This window comes from Palaemon carinicauda, chromosome 40, assembly GCF_036898095.1.
Source record: "Palaemon carinicauda isolate YSFRI2023 chromosome 40, ASM3689809v2, whole genome shotgun sequence".
Classification (NCBI taxonomy): Eukaryota; Metazoa; Arthropoda; class Malacostraca; order Decapoda; family Palaemonidae; genus Palaemon; species Palaemon carinicauda.
In genome coordinates, this window is record NC_090764.1 from 50472434 (window position 1) to 50494933 (window position 22500).

Below are 22500 nucleotides of genomic sequence, written 5' to 3' on the forward strand. Positions count from 1 at the left end.
GAAAGGAAATAAGGAAATAAATAAATGATGAGAACAATTAACAATAAATCATTCTAAAAACAGTAACAACGTCAAAACAGATATGTCCTATATAAACTATTAACAACGTCAAAACAGATATGTCATATATAAACTATTAACAACGTCAAAACAGATATGCCATATATAAACTATAAAAAGACTCATGTCAGCCTGGCCAACATAAAAACATTTGCTGCAACTTTGAACTTTTGAAGTTCTACTAATTCAACTACCCGATTAGGAAGATCATTCCACAACTTGGTCACAGCTGGAATAAAACTTCTAAAATACTGTGTAGTATTGAGCCTCATGATGGAGAAGGCTTGGCTATTAGAATTAACTGCCTGCCTAGTATTACGAACAGGATAGGATTGTCCAGGGAGATCTGAATGTAATGGATGGTCAGAGTTATGAAAAATCTTATGCAACATGCATAATGAACTAATTGAATGACGCTGCCAAAGATTAATATCTAGATCAGGAATAAGAAATTTAATAGACCGTAAGTTTCTGTCCAACAAATTAAGATGAGAATCAGCATCTGAAGACCAGACAGGAGAACAATACTCAAAACAAGGTAAAATGAAAGAATTAAAACACTACTTCGGAATAGATTGATCACCGAAAATCTTAAAAGATTTTCTCAATAAGCCAATTTTTTGTGCAATTGAAGAAGACACAGACCTAATGTGTTTCTCAAAAGTAAATTTGCTGTCGAGAATCGCACCTAAAATTTTAAAAGATTCATACAAATTTAAAGAAACATTATCAATACTGAGATCCGGATGTTGAGGAGCCACGGTCCACGACGTACTTACAATCATACTTTGAGTTTTGTTAGGATTCAACTTCATACCCCATAATTTGCACCATGCACTAATTTTAGCTAGATCTCTATTAAGGGATTCACCAACCCCAGATCTACATTACGGGGATGGAATTGATGCAATGAGAGTAGCATCATCTGCATATGCAACAAGCTTGTTTTCTAGGCCAAACCACATGTCATGTGTATATAGTATGAAAAGTAATGGGCCAAGAACACTACCCTGTGGAACACCGGATATCACATTCCTATACTCTCTATGGTGCCCATCAACAACTCTTTGAGATCTATTACTTAAAAAAATCAATAATAATGCTAAGAAACGACCCACCCACTCCCCACTGTTTGAGTTTGAAAACAAGGGCCTCATGATTAACACGGTCAAAGCCAGCACTGAAATCAAGGCCAATCATACGAACTTCCTGACCACAATCAAGGGATTTCTGTACAGCATTGGAGATTGTAAAAAGGGCATCACATGCTCCAAGGCCTTTGCGAAAACCAAATTGCAAACTAGGGAATAGATGATTACCTTCAGTAAACCTATTAAGACACTTTGCCAGAAGACGTTTAAAAACTTTAGATAATATGGTTGTTATGGAAATTGGGCGGTAATCAGTTGGACTTGAGCTACCGCAAACACATTTACATAGAGGAATAACATTACCAATTCTCCAACAAGTGCTAAAAGCTCCCCTTCTTGCTAACTTGCGCCAAATAACAGATAACCTTGGAGCTAAGAAATCTGCAGTCTTTATAAAAACAAAGGAAAAATACCATTTGGGTCTACACCTCCATAAGCATCAATGTCCATCAACAGAGCTTTAATTTCACGAGATCGAAAAGCTAAACTAGTTAGTTTAGCCTCAGGAAAACAGGAATGAGGAAGTTCAAGTTTTTCATTACTCTGTTTACTGTCAAAAACATCAGCCAAAAGGGTTGCCTTTTCCTTTGAACAGTGAATGACTGAGCCATCTGGTTTAAGTAAAGTAAGAACTGTTGCATCTACACCAAAAAGTGCAGATTTAAGGGTAGACCACCATTTATGTTCCTGAGTTGTACCAGAAAGGGTTTCTTTTACGGTTAAATTGTATTCCTTTTCAGTTGAGCCATACACTCTCTGAGCAAAAGCTCGAAGCTGAGTATAGTTATTCCAAGTCAAATCTGATCTGTTACCCTTCCAAAGATGATAGGCCTCCTGCTTCTCCAAATAAGCACGTCTACAATCATCATTGAACCACGGTTTGTCCTTCACTCGGTACCTTAGCACACGAGAAGGGATACGCCTATCAATTATGTTGACTAGATTCTCATTCAAAGGGACAACAGGATCAACACTACTATATAATTGTGACCAACTCAAGCACACAAGATCATGCAAAATCCCATTCCAGTCTGCTTGGGATTTCATATAAATTTTACAAGAGTATGATACATCAGGGACAGGCTGCTCAGTCTTCACTACTAATGAAATCAAGGCATGATTAGATGTCCCGACTGGAGAACCAACCTTACTAGTTATAACGCCAGTGGGGAGTCAGTGTATACGAGGTCCAAGCAATTACCAGACCTGTGAGTAGCTTCATTTATGATTTGCTCACAGCCTGATTCAGAGGCAAAGTTTAAAGCTCTTAAGCCATGGCGATCGGTAGGAGAGATAGAACTTAACCACTCCCTATGGTGAACATTAAAATCACCAACAAAGACAAAAGAAGCCTTTGTATCATCTTCTTGTATCTTAGCCATAATGGTAAGAAGACACTCGAAGATAGAATCATCCATGTCAGGATTCCGGTAGATCGAACACAAATAAAAGTTATTATGCCTGCCACAAAATTTTATTACCTGAATCTCATGACATCCACATTGATAGCAGGACTTATGAGAAGCAGGGTACTCAGTCCTAATATACACCGCCATTCCCCTGGCCCTAGAGATGGCATCACGTTTCATAATTATTGGCTTCTTAAAACCAGTTATAAGGAGCTCAGATGAGTGCCTCATATTAGAAACCAAAGTTTCTGAGCACAGAAGAATATCATACTGTCTGGACGCAACTGTAAGGTCTTGAATATTTGCATGAAGACCACAAATATTGCAATACAAAAGATGGCATTGACGAAATCTAGGACGTACTGGTCCCGGATTTCGCTTAATGTTTCCAGACAGCATAAGAATTAATAGTAATAAAAAAGAAACAGAATACTTATTTGATGAAACCCATAGATTATAGTAAAAAGTCGGAAAAACTGGTCAACATGGAGGAGCCGATACACCATGCAAGGCTAAATACCCTCCAGGATAGCCACTTCAACTGAAGGGAGGACAGTAAGGATGGTTTTGAGAAGAAAAAGAATCAGATAAGGAAAAGACAACCTCTTGATAAACCACCAGGCATCCATGGCCCTTCTATTAAGCCTGCCCAACACAACATTTAAAAAAAACAAGAGGAAGAAAAAAAATAAGATAGAATAGTGTGCCTGAATGTACCCTCAAGCAAGAGAACTCTAACCCAAGACAGTGGAAGACCATGGTACATAGGCTATGGCACTATCCAAAACTAGAGAACAAAGGTTTAACTTTGGAGTGTCCTTCTCCTAGAAGAGCTGCTTACCATAGCTAAAGAGTCTCTTCTACCCTTACCAAGAGGAAAGTACATTGAACAATTGCAGAAGAGCAATTAACCCCTTGGGTGAAGAAGTGTTTAATAATCTCATTGTTGTCAGGTGTATGAGGAAAGACAAGAATCTGTAAAGAATAGGCCAGACTATTCTGTGTATGTGTAGGCAAAGAAAAAATAAGCCGTAACCAGAGAGAGGGACCCAATGCATTACTGTCTGGCCAGTTAAAGGATCCAACAACTCTCTAGTGGTAGTAACTCAACGGGCGACTGGTGCCCTGGCCAACCTACTACTCTTTAGTAGCACATGTCTATTTCTATGTTGGCTCAGTACTTATTTCAGAGGGAAGCTTGAGGTGGGAATTTACATAAGAAGAATTAGGACTGTAAGCTAAGGAAAATAAACATTATTTTAAATATTTGTCATTTGTTTCTGCATAGAACACACACTTTGTCCTTTACATATGGAGACTCATTCCCTAATAAAATGAAGTTCCTGAACTTAGATTTGACAAGCTGTACCCCTTGTAAGATACCATCTGGACCCATGAGGGGGGAAAACAATGTAGTATTTCAGACGCATTTTGCATAGCTTCCACTAAACCCTAGCGAAGTCCTGAAGAACAAGGGTATCATCCCACTGTGGGAGACAGATCTCAGGGTGGATAGATGATATTGCTCAAAATTCTTCATGAGCATGGACAAGTCTCATGAAGCAGATTTGTTCATGTCCTTCAGTGGAGAGACTTGGTTCAGAGTGGAGGGATAATCTTTCACAGCAAAGACAGAGAGAAGGTTCTAGTGGTGAAGGGAGATGAGGAAATGCACTGCATGATGAAGAGATGCTCTGCCAGGATATATACCATATCTATGTCAACATTTCCACAAGATGGTCTACTTTCCTTGGTAAACAGCTGCAAAGGGCCAACATAGGACATCCAGAAATATTTATCCAAGTCTAACAAGAAAAAACTCACACCTGGAAGAGATATTGGATACTCTCTATCCTTCAAGTATGCACGGTCATTCTGAGATTTGGAATAATCATAAGACAATTGACCATGTGCCTAATGTGTCTGAATGGAAAGGAGGCATATATGTCAACGTTGTCCCAGCGGTGTCCTCAAATGCTGTCAACTGATCCAGAATGGAGGATAAGAAGGTTACGAGCTCTCTGTTCAAATAAGTTGTAAACCGACCAATCACAGAGAACTCCACAATTTGAACAGCTTCACCACTACGTGAGGATGAAGGGACCACATCTCCCTATCACCTTATCACAATGGCTGAGTTTACCATTGAAAATAATCCGCTTACCTAGAATGTGTTGTGCCACAAATCTATGGATCGAAGAGCTGTTGAGGTGTGAATCTGTTGCACCAATTATCATAGAGGCAATGACACTAAACACCCTTGCTTGTTAACATGAACCTCTTTTGAGGTGCTCTAGCTTATCAGTACCACTAAGTGACCCATCACCTGTACCTTGAATGCTTGCAATGCTAGGGATGGCACCTGCAATTTAAGTACGTTGATGTGAATGTGGCTTTCGTTCTCTGTTCACACTTCCGAAGTCACTAGATCATCCCAGTTTTCCCTCACCTTCCTACAATACGTCTGAGAACTGAAACATCGATGGAGGGGGAGAATTAAAATGAACTATCATCAGATTTCTGATGCCAACCACCAGCAAAGGCCCTCTCTTTCTTCCTTGTCCAAGGATATGACCACAGATGTAGGGTTTGAGGTAACCGACTAGTAACTGCAAATGAAGATGGCTGGGAGGTATTAGCTTCCCTTGATTTAACAAATAACCAGTGACAACTTGCCATAAGAGAATGGATTGGTCTTGAACACTCGGGTTCAATTGCTCTTCCTTCCTGAGTTTGCCGAGAGGAGCATCTGATAGAAAGACTCGTTGCTGTTGTATCTATCAGCATACTCGGGTACTTGATATTCTGCATTAGCGTGAGCTTTACTTTTAATTTATCATAAGCCTAAGTTTGTTACAAAAAGTGAGAAGACGGTTTTGATCTTTAAGCAACTGCGCCTTGGAAGATGCCAGGATCAGATAAATATCATGTATAAACAATACATTTAAACTTAAAAGAATGTCTTAAATAAATAACTTATTCAATTATTGAGTAATACAGACACGAACTAATTACCAGTCACACTTAAAATGTTGGACAATATATGTTTGCTCATGAATAAACCAATAGTAACTCAAATAAACTCACATTTATGAGAATTTTCTGAAAAATAAATTAATACTAATTCAAATTAATTATAAAAATTTTATAGTGGAGAATATGCTGCTTTTAGATCTTGTAACTGGCAAAAACCTTGGCATTATTCTAGGAAATGGCATTATAATCTCTCAAAAGAATCATTGATGACTGCAATGATTTTTAAACTATAGGGCCCAGTTGAGCCAACATTATAATCCATGAATCTTGCTGAAAACTGGTCTCTTTCTGGCACTTGTGAAATAGGTGCACCTGTGTTATTCTGATGGGGCACAGGTTGGTTTACTTTCTCGAAACATGCAGAATCTCTGGTACTTAAACAACCATTATGTCTTGTTGTTATCATGGATCCTTCTGGTGGCACAATCTAACCTATGTGGTTATTGATAGGCGTGTAAATTGTTTTAGTAATACAATGTTTAATAACTATCGCAGAGTTTAAAATTAGACGGCTCCGCAAGTCGGCTTGTATCAGTATATTTAGTTTTTAAATTTGCCCTTTTTTTGGCAAAGTCTGGTGCCCATATTTTTGTATGTATTTGAGATAATTTGTTATCTGGTTTCTGCAAAACAATTCTGTCCGGTGCCGTTCCTGTTGAAGTACGTATTGCATTGCTATTTATTATCAGGAACTAATTAATGAATTGAGTTTCATCACCATGCGTGGCATGAGAAAATTCGATTATCTTGTGCAAAGTCTGTATACAGTGCTCCAATGTCAGTTATATCCTCATCTAGTACCCCAACCTTAGAAAATATTATCCGAAACATGGTAATACAGCATTTGATGTCAGTGAGTGTGCCTAGGCATTAATATCCAGTTTTGAAAGGGACACAAAAATAATGTCTTATTAGGTAGCTCGTTTATTTCAATGGGTTCTGGAATTTTCAGCGGCGTCGCTGCTATAAATGGTATACAGTTTCTCCAAACAATATCTACTATTCTGTCAATGCATGGAAAACAGGTTGTTTCCCCAAACAAAGTTTTAGTTTAGTGACATTGATGCCCACACTGTACTATTTAGACGACTCTTTTTTCGCAGTGTTTCTGGTATACAGAAATAGTGTAAACGGGTCTCTTATTTACTCTTGAAATTTGCAATCTTCATCTCTGCTGCATATTTTTTATGCCATTTTCCCGTTGCTATATACAGTGGGGCACATTATAGTACACAATTGGATTATGTTCATTTAGCGATGTTTTGCATTGTCACATATGTACCTGCATTGTCATTTGGACTGACCCTGTCCACCGAATCATTTAGACAATTTTTGCATTTATTTTGTATATGCTTTTGATACTTTTTTTATGAGGGGTCTGCAATAAACTTGATAAAATGTTTCAACTTCTGTTTCCATACATTCCTGCCATTCAAAGGCTTTAGCCTGTCTATCAACTAAATCCACATTCCTTGCTATCCAGAGCAATTGCCAAGCACTAATTCACTTCGAGGAATTTCTGTCGCAGACTGCTCGACTTACATCCAAGTATCACTTTAAAGGTTTAAATGCCGTTCATGAATGGCAGATGCAAGGACAGTGACAATGTCCTAGAAACTGACCATATATACATATGATCAGCGCCCAAGTCCCCTCTCCACCCCAGCTAGGACCAGGGAGGGCTAGGCAATAGCTGCTGATGACTCAGAAGGTAGACCTATAGGCTCTCCCAAACTCCCCGTTTTTAGTTCACAAGGATGGTGAGGTTGCAGACACTACAAGAAAATATCAGGATTGAAAGTGACTCGAACCCCAGTCCGACAGACGGCCAAGCAGGGACGTTTCCAATAGGCTACAACAACCCCTTGAGATTCTATTTCCGTTTTTTTTTTTTCCAAAATGAAAAAACTTTGCTTTTACCTTTAAAAGTGTTGCAGATTGATCAACATTTTCGTACTTTTCTTGTTTCACATTCTTAAATTCAAATGTCTCAAAGTCGATGTATCTTCATGTTGAGTTACCCATGAGGGCGGTGTATCACTTCATGATAATCTTCCCCGGTCTCATTTGTAATGATACTGTATCTATCACATTTTTTCGCTTTTTATTGCTAATGTTCATTGCAATAAATAAATTCAACAATTTTGTTATATAGTGAATCTATTTCACAACAACGTTACTCTTGCCAGTAACACAAAAAGTTGGGAAGCCAGGTAATTCGGCCATTTTCATTTATTGTTCTTTGACTGTTAAAAAACTAGAATCCACAGCACGTGGTTCAATCCAGTTCTTGATTGGTTGTTTAGTTTAATTCTCCTCACCATTGTAATAACCGACCCCATAAAACAAAACACAAAGTAAGTAGCACATGTTTATTAAGTTGAAACTAAGAGACAACGGACTGCATCACAGCCTCAAGGACAAGGGGACGTCTATCTAACGATATATCACCTATCTGGTGACAAGTGGCCCCGTGGACCGTGTTGTACTGTATATAGACCATTCTTACGTCAAGAGAGAAATTTTATTTCCCAATCTTGGTGCTGCGTATTTGACAGTTCTAGGGTCTAGAACCTACAGTATAGTTGAGGTGCACCTTGGTTCCAGTAATCTAAAACCCTCCTTAACTAGTCTTGTGTCGGTGTTATTTGTTGGCAGTATAATGTATAGCAAATATCTCAAGTACTTTGGACATCCAATTTTGACGTTTTCATGAGTCATCGAACATATTTAGATAATTATTCTAGGATTGATAGGCAGCCAGCTATCTCAGTTAGTGCAGCAGCAATTTTATCTGAGGCTGCGACACCCTTTACTAATATTTCTGCTCTGTTATATTTAGCAACTTTCTAATTTCTACGTTAGTTAATTTGCATTAGACAGGGTTGCAGTTATCAACACTTACAATGAAATAGTCAATCAAGTTTCTCAACGGAATATTCATCTTGATATCTCTCAACAAAAACAATTTTTACTACAGTATCTATTAGAGTACTGAGGGATTGCAATAACGAACTCTAGTGGTTATCGGAACCAAATTGTTACTAATATGCATTTGAATTTAACTAAGAATATTGACTTTTTTTTTTACTTCCCCACCACTATCTGTTCAGTTTCATTTACTGTTCAAATGTCATCCATTCCCTAACACTAGTCAGAACATCGTTTAATTTCTCAGTTGCATCCTCAATCTCACTTACGGAGGAGCAAAATAATTGTGTATCTTTCACAAATGGCTTGAATTTAACCTCATGGCTTTGTAGTACTTTTGACAAACTAGTGGTATAAATAAAAAATAGAACTAGACCTAATTCAATTCCTTGTGACATTCCTCTTTTTAATGTTTCATAGGATGGATATAAATTTCCAGTCCGTGTACAACACTTCCTGTTGTGCAACTATTCTTGCAAGTACTTCAAAGCTTTATCATGAACCCCAATGGATCGTAAATCGTTAAGGAGTAGTTCATGAACAAAAGTATTCAAAAGCTTGAATAAAATCAAGTATGATGTCCAGTTGTATTTTTCCATCATTTTCAGTAGAGTTATTTATAACAGAACATACTGCAGCCACTTCAGCTATTGATTACAATTGGTTGTATGTTAACTGATTATCCAGTAAAGATTAAATTCTTTCCGAATGACCCACTGATTCCTCAAGAATAAAATATTCTAGCATTCTTGATGGGAAGGGTAAGTTCAAAATAAGTCTGTATGAACCCAAGTCCCCATATATATATATATATATATATATATATATATATATATATATATATATATATATATGTATGTATGTATGTATGTGTGTGTGTACTGTACACACGCACAAATATATATATATATATATATATATATATATATATATATATATATATATATATATATATACACACATATATGTGTATGTGTGTATGCAGTACCCTTAATATTTTCCTTCATGTCTCAATACATGATTTTTTCTGCTTTTAGAGGGGTTCATAACAGTGTTACAGCTTTTTGGTTAAGACAGAGTAAGCTGATATTTTCGGCTGAAATATGTCCCTGATATTGGAGCTTAATTTTCTTCTAAACAGTCAAAATAAAGAGATCGCTCTATACTGAAATTTCCGGATATTTAGACTTTTAAAATAAAAGAAAGAATATTGTGGATACGTTCCAAATGTAACCCCAGAGTAAGTATTTGTATATTCAATCATAAAGACCAGCAGTGATAATTAACTCTAGATGACATACCTTCGTGTTCGGGAGTATGTCGATCAGGAGAGCGTGATGACCTATTCGGGTATGACCTTCGGGACGGGGGTCGAGAGGGGGCTGATGACCTGCTACTGGACGGTGTCGAGCCCCGGGAACAGGGCCGTGAGGACTCACGGGAGGACCCTCCACTACTGTGTGGAGGCTGTTGCTGTTGCTGCTGAGGATAAAAAGGAGACATTTTTTATTGTTGGGAGTTAAATAGGAAAATCGTGGTAAAACTAATCAAAATTTATAAGATATTTATGAGTCGTTTCAATATTTAGTGATATATTTCAATGAATATTTAACTATTTCCAGATGAGAGAGAGAGAGAGAGAGAGAGAGAGAGAGAGAGAGAGAGAGAGAGAGAGAGAGAGAGAGAGAGAGAGAGTTGTCTATAAAGAAAAAATTGACCGTTATCTTATCGAGAATATTTAATCATTAATGAAACTGAGATTTCGGTTTAGAAAATACAATGATATTTGACATAAAATCTTCCAATCTTTGCATCATCATTCGTTTAAAGACTTAATTAAGAACCATGCGAGGGTTATGTGGCTTTTGAGTAGGTGATAATTAAAAACCTACATATAGGGAGTAGGTTGGCCAAGGCACCAGCCACCCGTTGAGATACTACCGCTAGAGAGTTATTGGGTCATTTGATTGGCCAGACAGTACTACATTGGATCCCTCTCTCTCGTTACAGCTCATTTCATCTTTGCCGACACATACACAAAATATTCTGGCCTATTCTTTACCCATTCTAATCTCCTCATACACCTAACAACACTGATATTACCAAACAATTTTTCTTCTCTCAAGAGGTTATTTACTGCACTGTAATTGTTCAGAGGCCACTTTCCTCTTGTGAAGGTAGAAGGGACTCTTTAGCTATGGTAAGCAGCTCTTCTAGGAGAAGGACACTCCAAAATCAAACCATTGTTCTCTGGTCTTGGGTTGTGTCATAGCCTCTGTACCATGGTCTTCCGCTGTCTTGTGTGTGAGATCTCTTGCTTGAGGGTACACTCGGGCACACTATTCTATCTTGTTTCTCTTCTTATTGCTATTTTGAAGTATTTATCCTCTTGTTAATTTCAAGTCTTTTGTTTATATATGAAAAATTTATTTTAAAATTATTATTGCTCTTAAACTTCTCTTGTAGTTTTTCCTTCTTTCCTTTCCTCACTGGGCTATTTTCCCTGTTGGAGCCCTTGGGCTTATAGCATCCTGCTTTTCCAACTAGGATTGTAGCTAAGCAAATAATAATAATAATAATATAAAGTTTATCAACTTCTGACACATATAAAAAGTTAAAATGAGGGTCAAAGGTGCTTCAACTCATCATAAAGACACGGGAAATGAACAATACGATGATCCACAAAGGACAAAATGTGTCAACAAAAGCTCATTTCGCAACTCTCCCTCCCGCTCAGAGGGAGGCTGAGACTCTTGCGAGAAAAGTCTTTTGGGTTATAATAAGATACTGACATCAAGGATTAACTTTAGATAATTGTCAAAAACCTTAGTTAACTGTGAATATAACTACTGATTTAACTATACAGCCATTGATAATTGATACCCAGAAAAAAAATAACTCGTGTATATACACATTCAACAAACACAAACATAAAATTTTATTATATGAACTTATGCTATTATTAATTATATACATATATTTCTCTAGAATGAGACAAACGGTCTTGAAAATTATTAGAAAGCTTCAAATGAACTTAATAATTGGAAGTGATAAGCTTTAAATGAACTTATTAATTATTTGTTAAAAAATGGTAAGAATGGCAAAGGATAAATGGGAGCTAAAAGGCATTTATGTAGTATATGAACTAGAAAATATATGTACACACACACACACACACACACACACACACACACATATATATATATATATATATATATATATATATATATATATATATATATAAATATACACATGTATGTGTATGTATATACGACAACAAATGCAACGATTTCAAGTCCACTGCTGGGCACTTCAGTTTGCTGATGGTAGGTGAATCTCGTCTGATCACTATTATTATTACTATTATTATTATTATTATTATTATTATTATTATTATTATTATTGTTGTTGTTGTTATTATTACTTGCTAAGCTACAACCCTAGTTGGAAAAGCAGGATGCTACAATCCCAGGGGCCCCAACAGGGAAAATAGCTCAGTGAGGAAAGGATACAGGGAAAAGTAAAATATTTTAAGAACAGTAACATAAAAATAAATATTTCCTATATTAACTATATTAACTTTAAAACAAGAGGAAGAGAAATTAGATAGAATAGTGTGCCCGAGTGTAAGTTCAAGCAAGAGAACTATAACCCAAGACAGTGGAAGACCATGGTACACAGGCTATGGCACTACCCAAGACTAGAGAACAATGGTTTAATTTTGGAGTGTCCTTCTCCTAGAAGAGCAGCTTATCATAGCTAAAGAGTCTCTTCTACCCTTACCAAGAGGAAAGTAGCCACTGAACAATTACAGTGTAGTAGTTAACCCCTTGGGTGAAGAATTGTTTGGTAATCTCAGTGTTGTCAGGTGTATGAGGACAGAGGAGAATATGTAAAGAATAGGTCAGACTATTCGGTGTAAGTGTAGGCAAATGGAAAGTGAACCGTACCTATAGAGAAGGATCCAATGTAGTTCTGTCTGGCCAGTCAAAGGATCCCATAATTCTCTAGTGGTATTATCTCAACGGGTGGCTGGTGCCCTAGCCTACCTACTACCAAACCAACCTAGTACAGTTTTGCTGATCGTGGTGATACCCAAAACCTTTCATCACGTAACGGTATCCCCACTCAAAATGATATATATATATATATATATATATATATATATATATATATATATATATATATATATATATATACACACACATACATATATATACATATATATATATATATATATATATATATATATATATATAGACATATATAATAATAAGATAACTAAATAATTATGTATTAAGAACTAATTACAAGTAAATGAAAGTGAGCTAGAGGGTGAGGGATTTGCAGCAATGGTTACACGAGTTAGGCAACTTGGTTCAAAACCTGAAACGATCGATAGAGTTGGTAAAGATAAGAGACAATTGAATGACAGCATACCAAGAGACCCCAACTGGTCTAATCCTTTAATGCAGCTGACTGAATACATGTGCATAAAAATGCGCAATATTTATCGTTGGTACAAACGCATACACCACAAACCATTTTTCACAGACAGAACATTTGAATTATGGTCCTCGTCATTGATGCTGGGGGCAATTCGTATTGAAATTACGTTCTTCTGTAGATGAAAATGTAAGAGATCGTTGTATAAAAGGTCAAAAGCATAATCAGCCTAATTCATAATATTCTGATGGGGGGTAGAGGAGGTTTAAGATGGAAGCCAGGGGAAGCAACTACGTGATTTTTTTTTTTATTAAAGTAAAAATAGACCTAAACAACGATTGGCTAGATATAGAATAAAAAAGTAAACATAACAGGTTCTGAATTTTGCTGCTAAATTCCGACCATCGCATCCGTCTCGTTTTGGAAACACCTTTACACCCAGCTTAAAGAGGGATCTTTTTATAGTTACATTATAGATAATAACTGTACTGTTTGATATAAACGCATCCATACATAAAGGATCAGTCAGTCACATATTCAATGTGATGAAAATAAAACATCAGTTCAAAAGCAGAAGTAGGAGATAACAGGACAAGTGTGGCTATGAAACGCATTCAAAATCAGATATCAAAACTACTGTACATTCAATTCCTATTATCAACAATAATAAGCATTATCATTATGTTGTTTATCAATATTCCGTAACACTCTCAGATAGTTAAAAGCCGCCTTTAGTCAAAGTCTCATAGATAAGCAGACAAAGAGCTTTTGAAATCAGTTCAGGCTCATTGTTGATCTAAATTAGGGTTCTGTTATTGTCCTAATGGTGGACAAGAAAATGACGCAACGTGAGAGCTATGAATCAAATGATTCATAATACTGTATGGTAATATAACGATGTTTCTCTGTAAGGCCAGTGTGTGCATGTCTTAGAAACCATAAACAATTTGATAACGGGAAAATTAAATATTCATTCAACTTAGAAACAAAAGAAAATTACATATAACAACAGGTTTCACACAACTAGTATGATCTGATTTCTTCAGTACAGGAGAGAAGTTAGTGACGAGCTATCAATAACTTAAGAACCTATTTACAAAATAATACACAAGGCTAATAGTATTTGAACTTAAGTGATTCCATCAGTTCAGAGAGAGAGAGAGAGAGAGAGAGAGAGAGAGAGAGAGAGAGAGAGAGAGAGAGAGAGAGAGAAGAAAATTTGGTTATCCTCATCAAAACTTAGGTGTAAGTTTGTCCACTAATATTTATATTTCCGAGGCAAGAGACAAATTCTCGTTGAGTTTAAAAGCACATATTTTCATTCATATCTTTTTCTTTGTAATTTTTCTCACGCAATGTGTCCTAGCAGAGTCTGCTTGCAGTGTTTCTTGGACGGGTACCGTAAGTAATAACATAGGTCCTTTAGTGTTCCTTTCGAATTTCATCAACATTGCTTTCTACCTTTTACTTTTTTACACGTCTACTTACGTGCTTGCATTCTTTTACACACCAGTATTCCTCTAACATTTACAGAAAAAAATTTTGAGCCAGTCATGGATATGTCGAAATATTCATATATTGTGTGTGGTTACATTACTTACAGATAATAATCGGTGAAATAGTTTAATACCACCAATTTATGCCTGTGGTTGATGAATGCTCTTATAACACTTTCATAGTTTAGTGATACTCTTCAAGTATCTGTTGTCTATCTACTTTTCCTCATCTTTATATGGTTATTTACATTTCTACCACTTCTCTTTTTAACATTTTTGAATATCAGTCATCCATCATTAATTCATCTTTCATACATCAGTCATCCTGTATCCTCTTTTTCATCTCCGAGTACTTGTCTTTTTATCTACCAATTGGAAAACATCATGTAAATCAGTATCCCATAAGCTTTCCTTCTATCCAGAACCTAGGTCCTTTAAATATCTGGGTATTGGTGCAATTTAAAATATCCTTATTTTATATTAAGAAAAGATTAAGAATACAAGGCATTTCAGCTACTTATTTACAAAGGCCTTATCCCTGCTTTGTATTGTTCAACCAATGCATGTTCTGCATCAGGGTGGCGATAAATCTCTCCCTTATATTTATCATTAGAATATATTGTTGCTGATAGAAAACCAACTCATATCTAGAATAATGTATTGTAAAATATATCTTACATTTACTTTGACCAAAATAAGTTACAGAAACAGAGTTCCATCCAATATATCAGAGAGAATGTAAAACGTTTTAAGAACTATTTTATGATAAAAGACAGTATATGTAACAACACCTGCAGCAACAAATACAGTAACAACACTATTTACAGCAATATAATACTAGATAGACGCCTTTTACAGGGAAAAGTTTCGGAAACAGCATGGTCACCTACGCTAATCAACTAAATAACCATAATCCAATGTTGCATCTGGTATTTATGGTCAGTAACATACGGGGAAAATTAACCACGTTGGCTTACAATGATGTCCAACAAATGCATTGCAATGGTAGTGGAAGTAATGATTATTAACAAACAAACACTTCCCTTTGTAACCACCTTGTATATAGATACTTACTTCCTGACACTCATTATGCCTACAAAAATTACTTTTACACTTAAGAGGTCCCGTTGACATCTTTATGCATGTTGCATAAGATTATTCATAAATCTGAGTATCATTTGCATTCAGATCTTCCCAGACTATACCATCCTGTATGTAATACAAAGAAGCAGTTAATTCTATCAGGCTCGACACTACAGTATTCTTTAAGATTTATATATTCCAACTGTGATCAGATTGTGGAATGATCTTTCTAATCAGGCAGTTGAATCGGTGGATCTTCAAATGTCAAAACGGCAGCAAATGTTTTTATGTTGAACGGGCATACATAGGTCTCTCTTCGTATTATATATGACATATTTAATTTAGCATTATTACTGATCTTGAGATATTATATATTCTTTATTCATTATTTCTCATATAGTTTATTTATCTGATTATTTTCATCCCTCCCCGGCCTCTTTTTCCTTGTTGGAGCCCTAGAGCTTATAGCATCATGATTTTTTAGTCTCTCTTCGTATTATATATGATATATTTGATTTAGCATTATTACTGATCTTGAGATATTTTATATTCTTTATTCATTATTTCTCATATAGTTTATTTATCTGATTATTTTCATCCCTCCCCGGCCTCTTTTTCCTTGTTGGAGCCCTAGAGCTTATAGCATCATGATTTTTTAGTCTCTCTTCGTATTATATATGATATATTTGATTTAGCATTATTACTGATCTTGAGATATTTTATATTCTTTATTCATTATTTCTCATATAGTTTATTTATCTGATTATTTTCATCCCTCCCCGGCCTCTTTTTCCTTGTTGGAGCCCTAGAGCTTATAGCATCCTGATTTTTTAGTCTCTCTTCGTATTATATATGACATATTTGATTTAGCATTATTACTGATCTTGAGATATTTTATATTCTTTATTCATTATTTCTCATATAGTTTATTTATCTGATTATTTTCATCCCTCCCCGGCCTCTTTTTCCTTGTTGGAGCCCTAGAGCTTATAGCATCCTGATTTTTTAGTCTCTCTTCGTATTATATATGACATATTTGATTTAGCATTATTACTGATCTTGAGATATTTTATATTCTTTATTCATTATTTCTCATATAGTTTATTTATCTGATTATTTTCATCCCTCCCCGGCCTCTTTTTCCTTGTTGGAGCCCTAGAGCTTATAGCATCCTGATTTTTTAGTCTCTCTTCGTATTATATATGACATATTTGATTTAGCATTATTACTGATCTTGAGATATTTTATATTCTTTATTCATTATTTCTCATATAGTTTATTTATCTGATTATTTTCATCCCTCCCCGGCCTCTTTTTCCTTGTTGGAGCCCTAGAGCTTATAGCATCCTGATTTTTTAACTAGGATTTAAGCTTAGCTAGTAATACCGCTAGAGTTATTGGGGTCCTTTGACTGGTCAGACAGTGCTACATTGGATTCCCCTCTCTCGTCACGCCTAATTTTTCATTTGCCTACACATACACCGAATAGCCTGGTCTATTCTTTACACATTATCCTCTATCCTCAAACATCTAACAACACTGAGATTACCAAATAATTCTTCGCTCAAGGGGTTGACTATTGCACTGCAATTATTCAGTAACTAATTTCCTCTTAGTATGGGTAGAAGAGACTCTTTAGCTGTGGTAAGCAGCTCTTCTAGGAGAAGGATACTCCAAAATCAAATCATTGTTCGCTAGTCTTGTGTAGTGTCATAGCCTGCGTACCATGGCCTTCCACTGTCTTGAGGAACAGTTCTCTTGCTTGAGGGTACACTTGAGCACGCTATTCTATCTGGTTTCTCTTCCTCTTGTTTTTTCAAGTTTTTAAAGTTTATATATGAAAGATAAACTGTAATATTGTTACTTTTCTTAAAATATTTCATTTTGATTGTTCATTTCTTCTCTGTAGTTTATTTATTTCCTTGTTTCCTTTCCTCACTGGGACATTTTTCCCAGTTGGAGCCTTTGGGCTTGTTGCATGGTGCTTTTCAAACTAGGGTTGTAGCTTAGCATGTAAAAAAAAAAAAAATAATAATAATAATAATAATAATAATAAAAACAAACGAAAGATTTCAAGATTGATTTCAAGATACATTAGTGATTCTCAAACAAAGCTTAACACTATATCACGATCGATTTCACCAGCTTTACCCTCATTTTTTGTGAACGGGTTCGACCTGTTTCTCCAGACCTGGTATCAAGATCAGCGTGGTTTCCAAGTTTACTGTAGGTTTTCTGAGGGGGCGAGTAACCCTCCCGGTTTAGGCTGCATTGTAAAACGTGGGATGAGTCGTATACACACACATTTATATATATATATATATATATATATATATATATATATATATATATATATATATATATTCATATATATATATGAATGATAATTTTATCATTAGCCCTCGTTATTTTGGTTTTATCAAGTTAGTCACAAATACTCTTTGAAATTAAATATTATTTGTGGCTTATTTGAAAAACATTATCATGAAAAGGGCCAATCTATATATATATATATATATATATATATATATATATATATATAGATAGATAGATAGATAGATATATATGTATATATATATATATATATATATATATATATATGTATATATATATATATATATATATATATATATATATATATATATATATATATATATATAATCATTACCTGTAATGGTAGACATGGCTTAATTTTGATTCTAAGTACAAATCCTGAATTCGACAAAATTAAATACAGTAAAGTCGGAATCGATTCTTATCTCTCTTAACAGCCAAGTGGGGTAAATTCCTAATGTTTACTATTACTTCTATTCATCATAGGTTCGAATCTTTTACTGGGCAGAAATAGTTACCACTACTGGAATTTCCCTATGGTCTGAGATCCCATGGCAGAGCGAATTTAACATTAGAGAGAATTTGGGGCTTATTTGAAAATAAAATGTAGCTAATACTCATATACTGTATATTGTACATACTTTATATGAATATCTATGTATAGTGTATATGCAGTACAACACATATATGTATGATGTTCACACACACACAAACACACACACATATGTATGTGTGTGTGTATGTATGTATGTATGTATGTGTGTATCATCATCAGCCAAAACTAGTCAATTGCAGGACAAAGGTCTCAGATATGTCCTTCCATTCGCATCAGTTTATGATCTTTCTATGACGGTCTATACCAGCAAATTTTCTTGGCTTGCCAGTCCTTCGTCTCTTCCTTCCCCTTCTTATGCAATCGCTGGGACCCATTCTGTTATCCTTACTATCTATTATCTGTCATTCTCATTATATGTCCTGCCCATCTCCATTTTTTTCCCTTAGATGTTGTCCTCTACTTTAGTATGCTCTCATATCTCGTATGTTGCTCTTTTTTTTGTCTCTTAGTGTTATTCCCATCATTATTCTTTCCATAGCTCTTTGAGTTGCAACTAGCTTATGTTCTAAGGCTTTAGTAAGGCTCCAAGTTTCTGATGTATAAGTTAAATACTTTTCTGTTCAGAGAAAGTGGCATTTTACGTTTCATAATCTCATTTTGTTATCCCAAAGCTCTCCATCCCATGCTTATTCTTCTTTTAATTTCAATCTCATGTCCTAGGGAAACACTTACAATCTGTCCTAAGTATGTATATTCATAAAAAATTTCTAGAGGTTCGTCCATAACCCTTATTTGTTGTCTCTCTGCACTTTTATGGAATATTATCTTAGTTTTACTCATATTCATTTTTAGTCCTACATTTCTGCTTTCTCAATTGAAATATTCTATCATTCTTTTGCAATTCTTCTTATGATTCACCAAACACAACAATGTCATCTATATATATATATATATATATATATATATATATATATATATATATATATGTATATATATATACTGTATATATATATATATATATATATATACATACACATACATACGCACACTTAAATTGTAAATACTATTTATATCTATACACATATAAATGAATATATTAACGTATTTTCATATTATAAATTAAAATGTATCACAATTGTATGATTAAATCATTACTCAGGTACACGAGTGGTGAAGAGGGAATTAATAAGGGAAAATAAATCGAAATTGAACACAAGTGGGCGCCTCTGAGCAAGTATCTTAAGAAGAAAAAGAAGTTGCATCACAAGTAGAGAAAGGCTTATGAAACGTTAAATCATCCTTTTTTTAATAAAAGATGCTAATAATGAAGCGCTTTGACGATATTATGAGGAGTTTTAAAAAGAAGCCTTTAGAAGTAACGCAGGCATAAAACTGGACTGCAAATTTGGGAATGTTTTAATAAAATGTTGTTTATAGGGTATAAAGATGCAATTAAAAGGAAGATGAAAGGCAGTGCCCTAGGAGCTCAATTATGATGGTGACGTTACCATTAATTACATAATAAAGGCATAAACGGTTGTTCTGTAGATAGAGAAATGGTCGAGAAGAATAACAGCTTTTTTATAAGCAGAAACACTAAAATGCAAGTGCAGATATCCTGTGAGCATCACATTACTAAATGTTTATAAGAAAATGTTCAGAGTACATTTGCTTGATAGCAGCATAAGAAAAGGGTAAATAAGAATAGAATAGAATAAGTTAAGGTAAAGAATAAGGTTTTTTGATGAAGTGTATATCGTGAAACGGTTTTGAGAGTACTGTTAAAAAAGTGGTGCTTCATACAAGATTCTTCATACCTATATGATATTTTAATGAGAATCGAAGTGATAGTTGTCGAAGACTAATTAAAGAGATTGAAAGCTCTTTTTATATAAAAAAAAAGATGACTGGATACATCGGTACATACAGAGGAACAAATTACAGAAGGTAAATCAATTCCTTGAATTTACATTTTTTACAATTATACTTCTACAGCAAATAGAGACCACAAAAGATATCTGAAATACTTATATGACCATGTGAGACTCGCTGCAATAAGAGAGATAGGCTTGGTATTCATAGCAGAGACAATGAATTTAGATCCATCTACGACCGTAAGAACTGTAATATTACCTAATATTACCTAAAGGTCTATCTAGGTATCTATCAATTAAAGGGGACCACCTGGGTAGTCACAGGTGAGTATGCGGGGCCACTATACTCAACACAGTTGAAAACGACCGATATAGAAGGGCACCTGGTTTTAAATGGATCCCCCACTTATGCCATATTTTCACAGATCACCGGCCTGCCTTATTTCTCCAAACCCCGCTCTCGTGCTTACCATCTGTCTACGTCTTTCTTTCTCTTACCTCTGTTTCTATTTAAATTGACGTATTTCCGAAATTGTAAACGAAATCATGGTAACCTTTTGTTCCACACCTAAACTGAAGTAGAATACAAGGCCTGGTTTCCGTAATAAGGTTTCCCCTCATCATAACAATGGCATATGAGTGGGGGGGGGGGCCCTTCCACTGTGCCAGATGTTGTCGCTACACACATAATGTGGCAGCACACTCTCATAATGAATTAAGGAAAGGGAAGGTTTCCCCTTGCCGAGTGTAGTGTGGGATGGGATATAAAATAGGAAGGAAAACGAGTCTCTGATAAAAGATAAAGATTATAGCCACGTCACACGTGGGTGATCAGTTGGAGTAGCGTTAGAGGGGGATGAGGGAGGTGAATGACGGGGGGGGGGGGGGAGGAGGAGGAGGAGGAGGAGGAGGAGGAGGAGGAGGAGGAAGGAGGTACCGGGGCGACGTCATGAATAAATAGCGTAATAATAAATGAAAGGTAATTGGGATAATATTGCTCATATTAACAGCAATATGAACGAGCGAGTGTTAAAAGGCATTAGCAAAGAGGATTGGTGATAAATCTAAGAAAGAGATTTAGAGAGAGACAGAGAGTAAGGGGTTGGAGGCTTGGAAAGTGAGCCGATTATCTGTTGAGACGTGGCATCAGTGGGGGAATCCATTCCCAATCAAAAGCCCTCCCCTCTCGGTCATTTTTCGCTGCGTTGAGTATAGGAAAGAGGAGCACAGGGGCATTGTGACGCCACATGAGTGTATTCTATGACCACATTGATATTGGGTATTTCAAAGTCACCAATAAACATAAAGTATCAAATAAATCAATATTTACAAATATAATGGATATTGAAAATATGCAACATGGGATTTACATATTATTATCATTATATTTACTTGCTTAGCTATAACTCTAGTTGGAAAAGCAGGATGCTATATGTCCAAGGACCCCAACAAGAAAATATAGCCCAGTGAAGAAAAAGGAAAAAGGTAATACACTATAAGAGAAGTAATGAACATTACAAATAAAATATCTTATGAACAGTAACCACATGAAAATAATTATTTCATATATAAACTGTAAAAACTAAAAAAAAAAAAAAAAAAAAAAATATGGAAGAGAAATAAGATAAAAAAGCGTGGTCGAGTGCACCCTCAAGCAAGAGACCTTTATCCCGAGACTAGAGAACAATGGTTTGCTTTTGGACTGTCCTTCTCCTAGAAGAGCTGCTTACCATAACTAAAGAGTTTCTTCTATCCTTATCAAGAGGAAAGTAGCCACTGAACAACTACAGTGCAGTAGTTAACTTCTTAATCGAAGAAGAATTGTTTGGTAATCTCAGTGTTGTCAGCTGTAAAGGACAGAGGGGAATGTGGAAAGAATAGGCAAGACAATGGAAAAAAAATGAGCCATAACCAGAGAGAGGGATCAAATGAAGTACTGTCTGGCCAGTCAAAGTACCCAGTAACTCTCTGGCTGTAGTATCTCAACGGAAGGCTGATATCCAGGCCAACCTACTACCTACCAGAAATAAAGAAGCAAAGCGAGGTTAACATCAATTTCTGTAGGTACGCAAAACAAAAGCAGGGAGCTGTTACAGGATCTTCTTACAATTAGCTAATCCTATC

At 35.6% G+C, this 22500-nt stretch overlaps 1 protein-coding gene across 10 annotated transcripts in view; it reads right to left on the reverse strand.

Annotated features, from left to right (window-relative positions):
* The window catches only part of Dis3l2 (Dis3 like 3'-5' exoribonuclease 2), a 374186-nt gene that overhangs the window by 39655 nt on the left and 312031 nt on the right, over window positions 1-22500 (reverse strand). For 9 of the 10 annotated variants that reach the window (XM_068363715.1, XM_068363724.1, XM_068363717.1 and 6 more), the window contains one exon: window positions 9889-10069. In XM_068363715.1, the coding sequence (XP_068219816.1) occupies window positions 9889-10069 (181 nt within the window). The remainder of the gene's footprint in view (window positions 1-9888; window positions 10070-22500) is intronic. The other variant, XM_068363716.1, reaches the window with a different exon arrangement.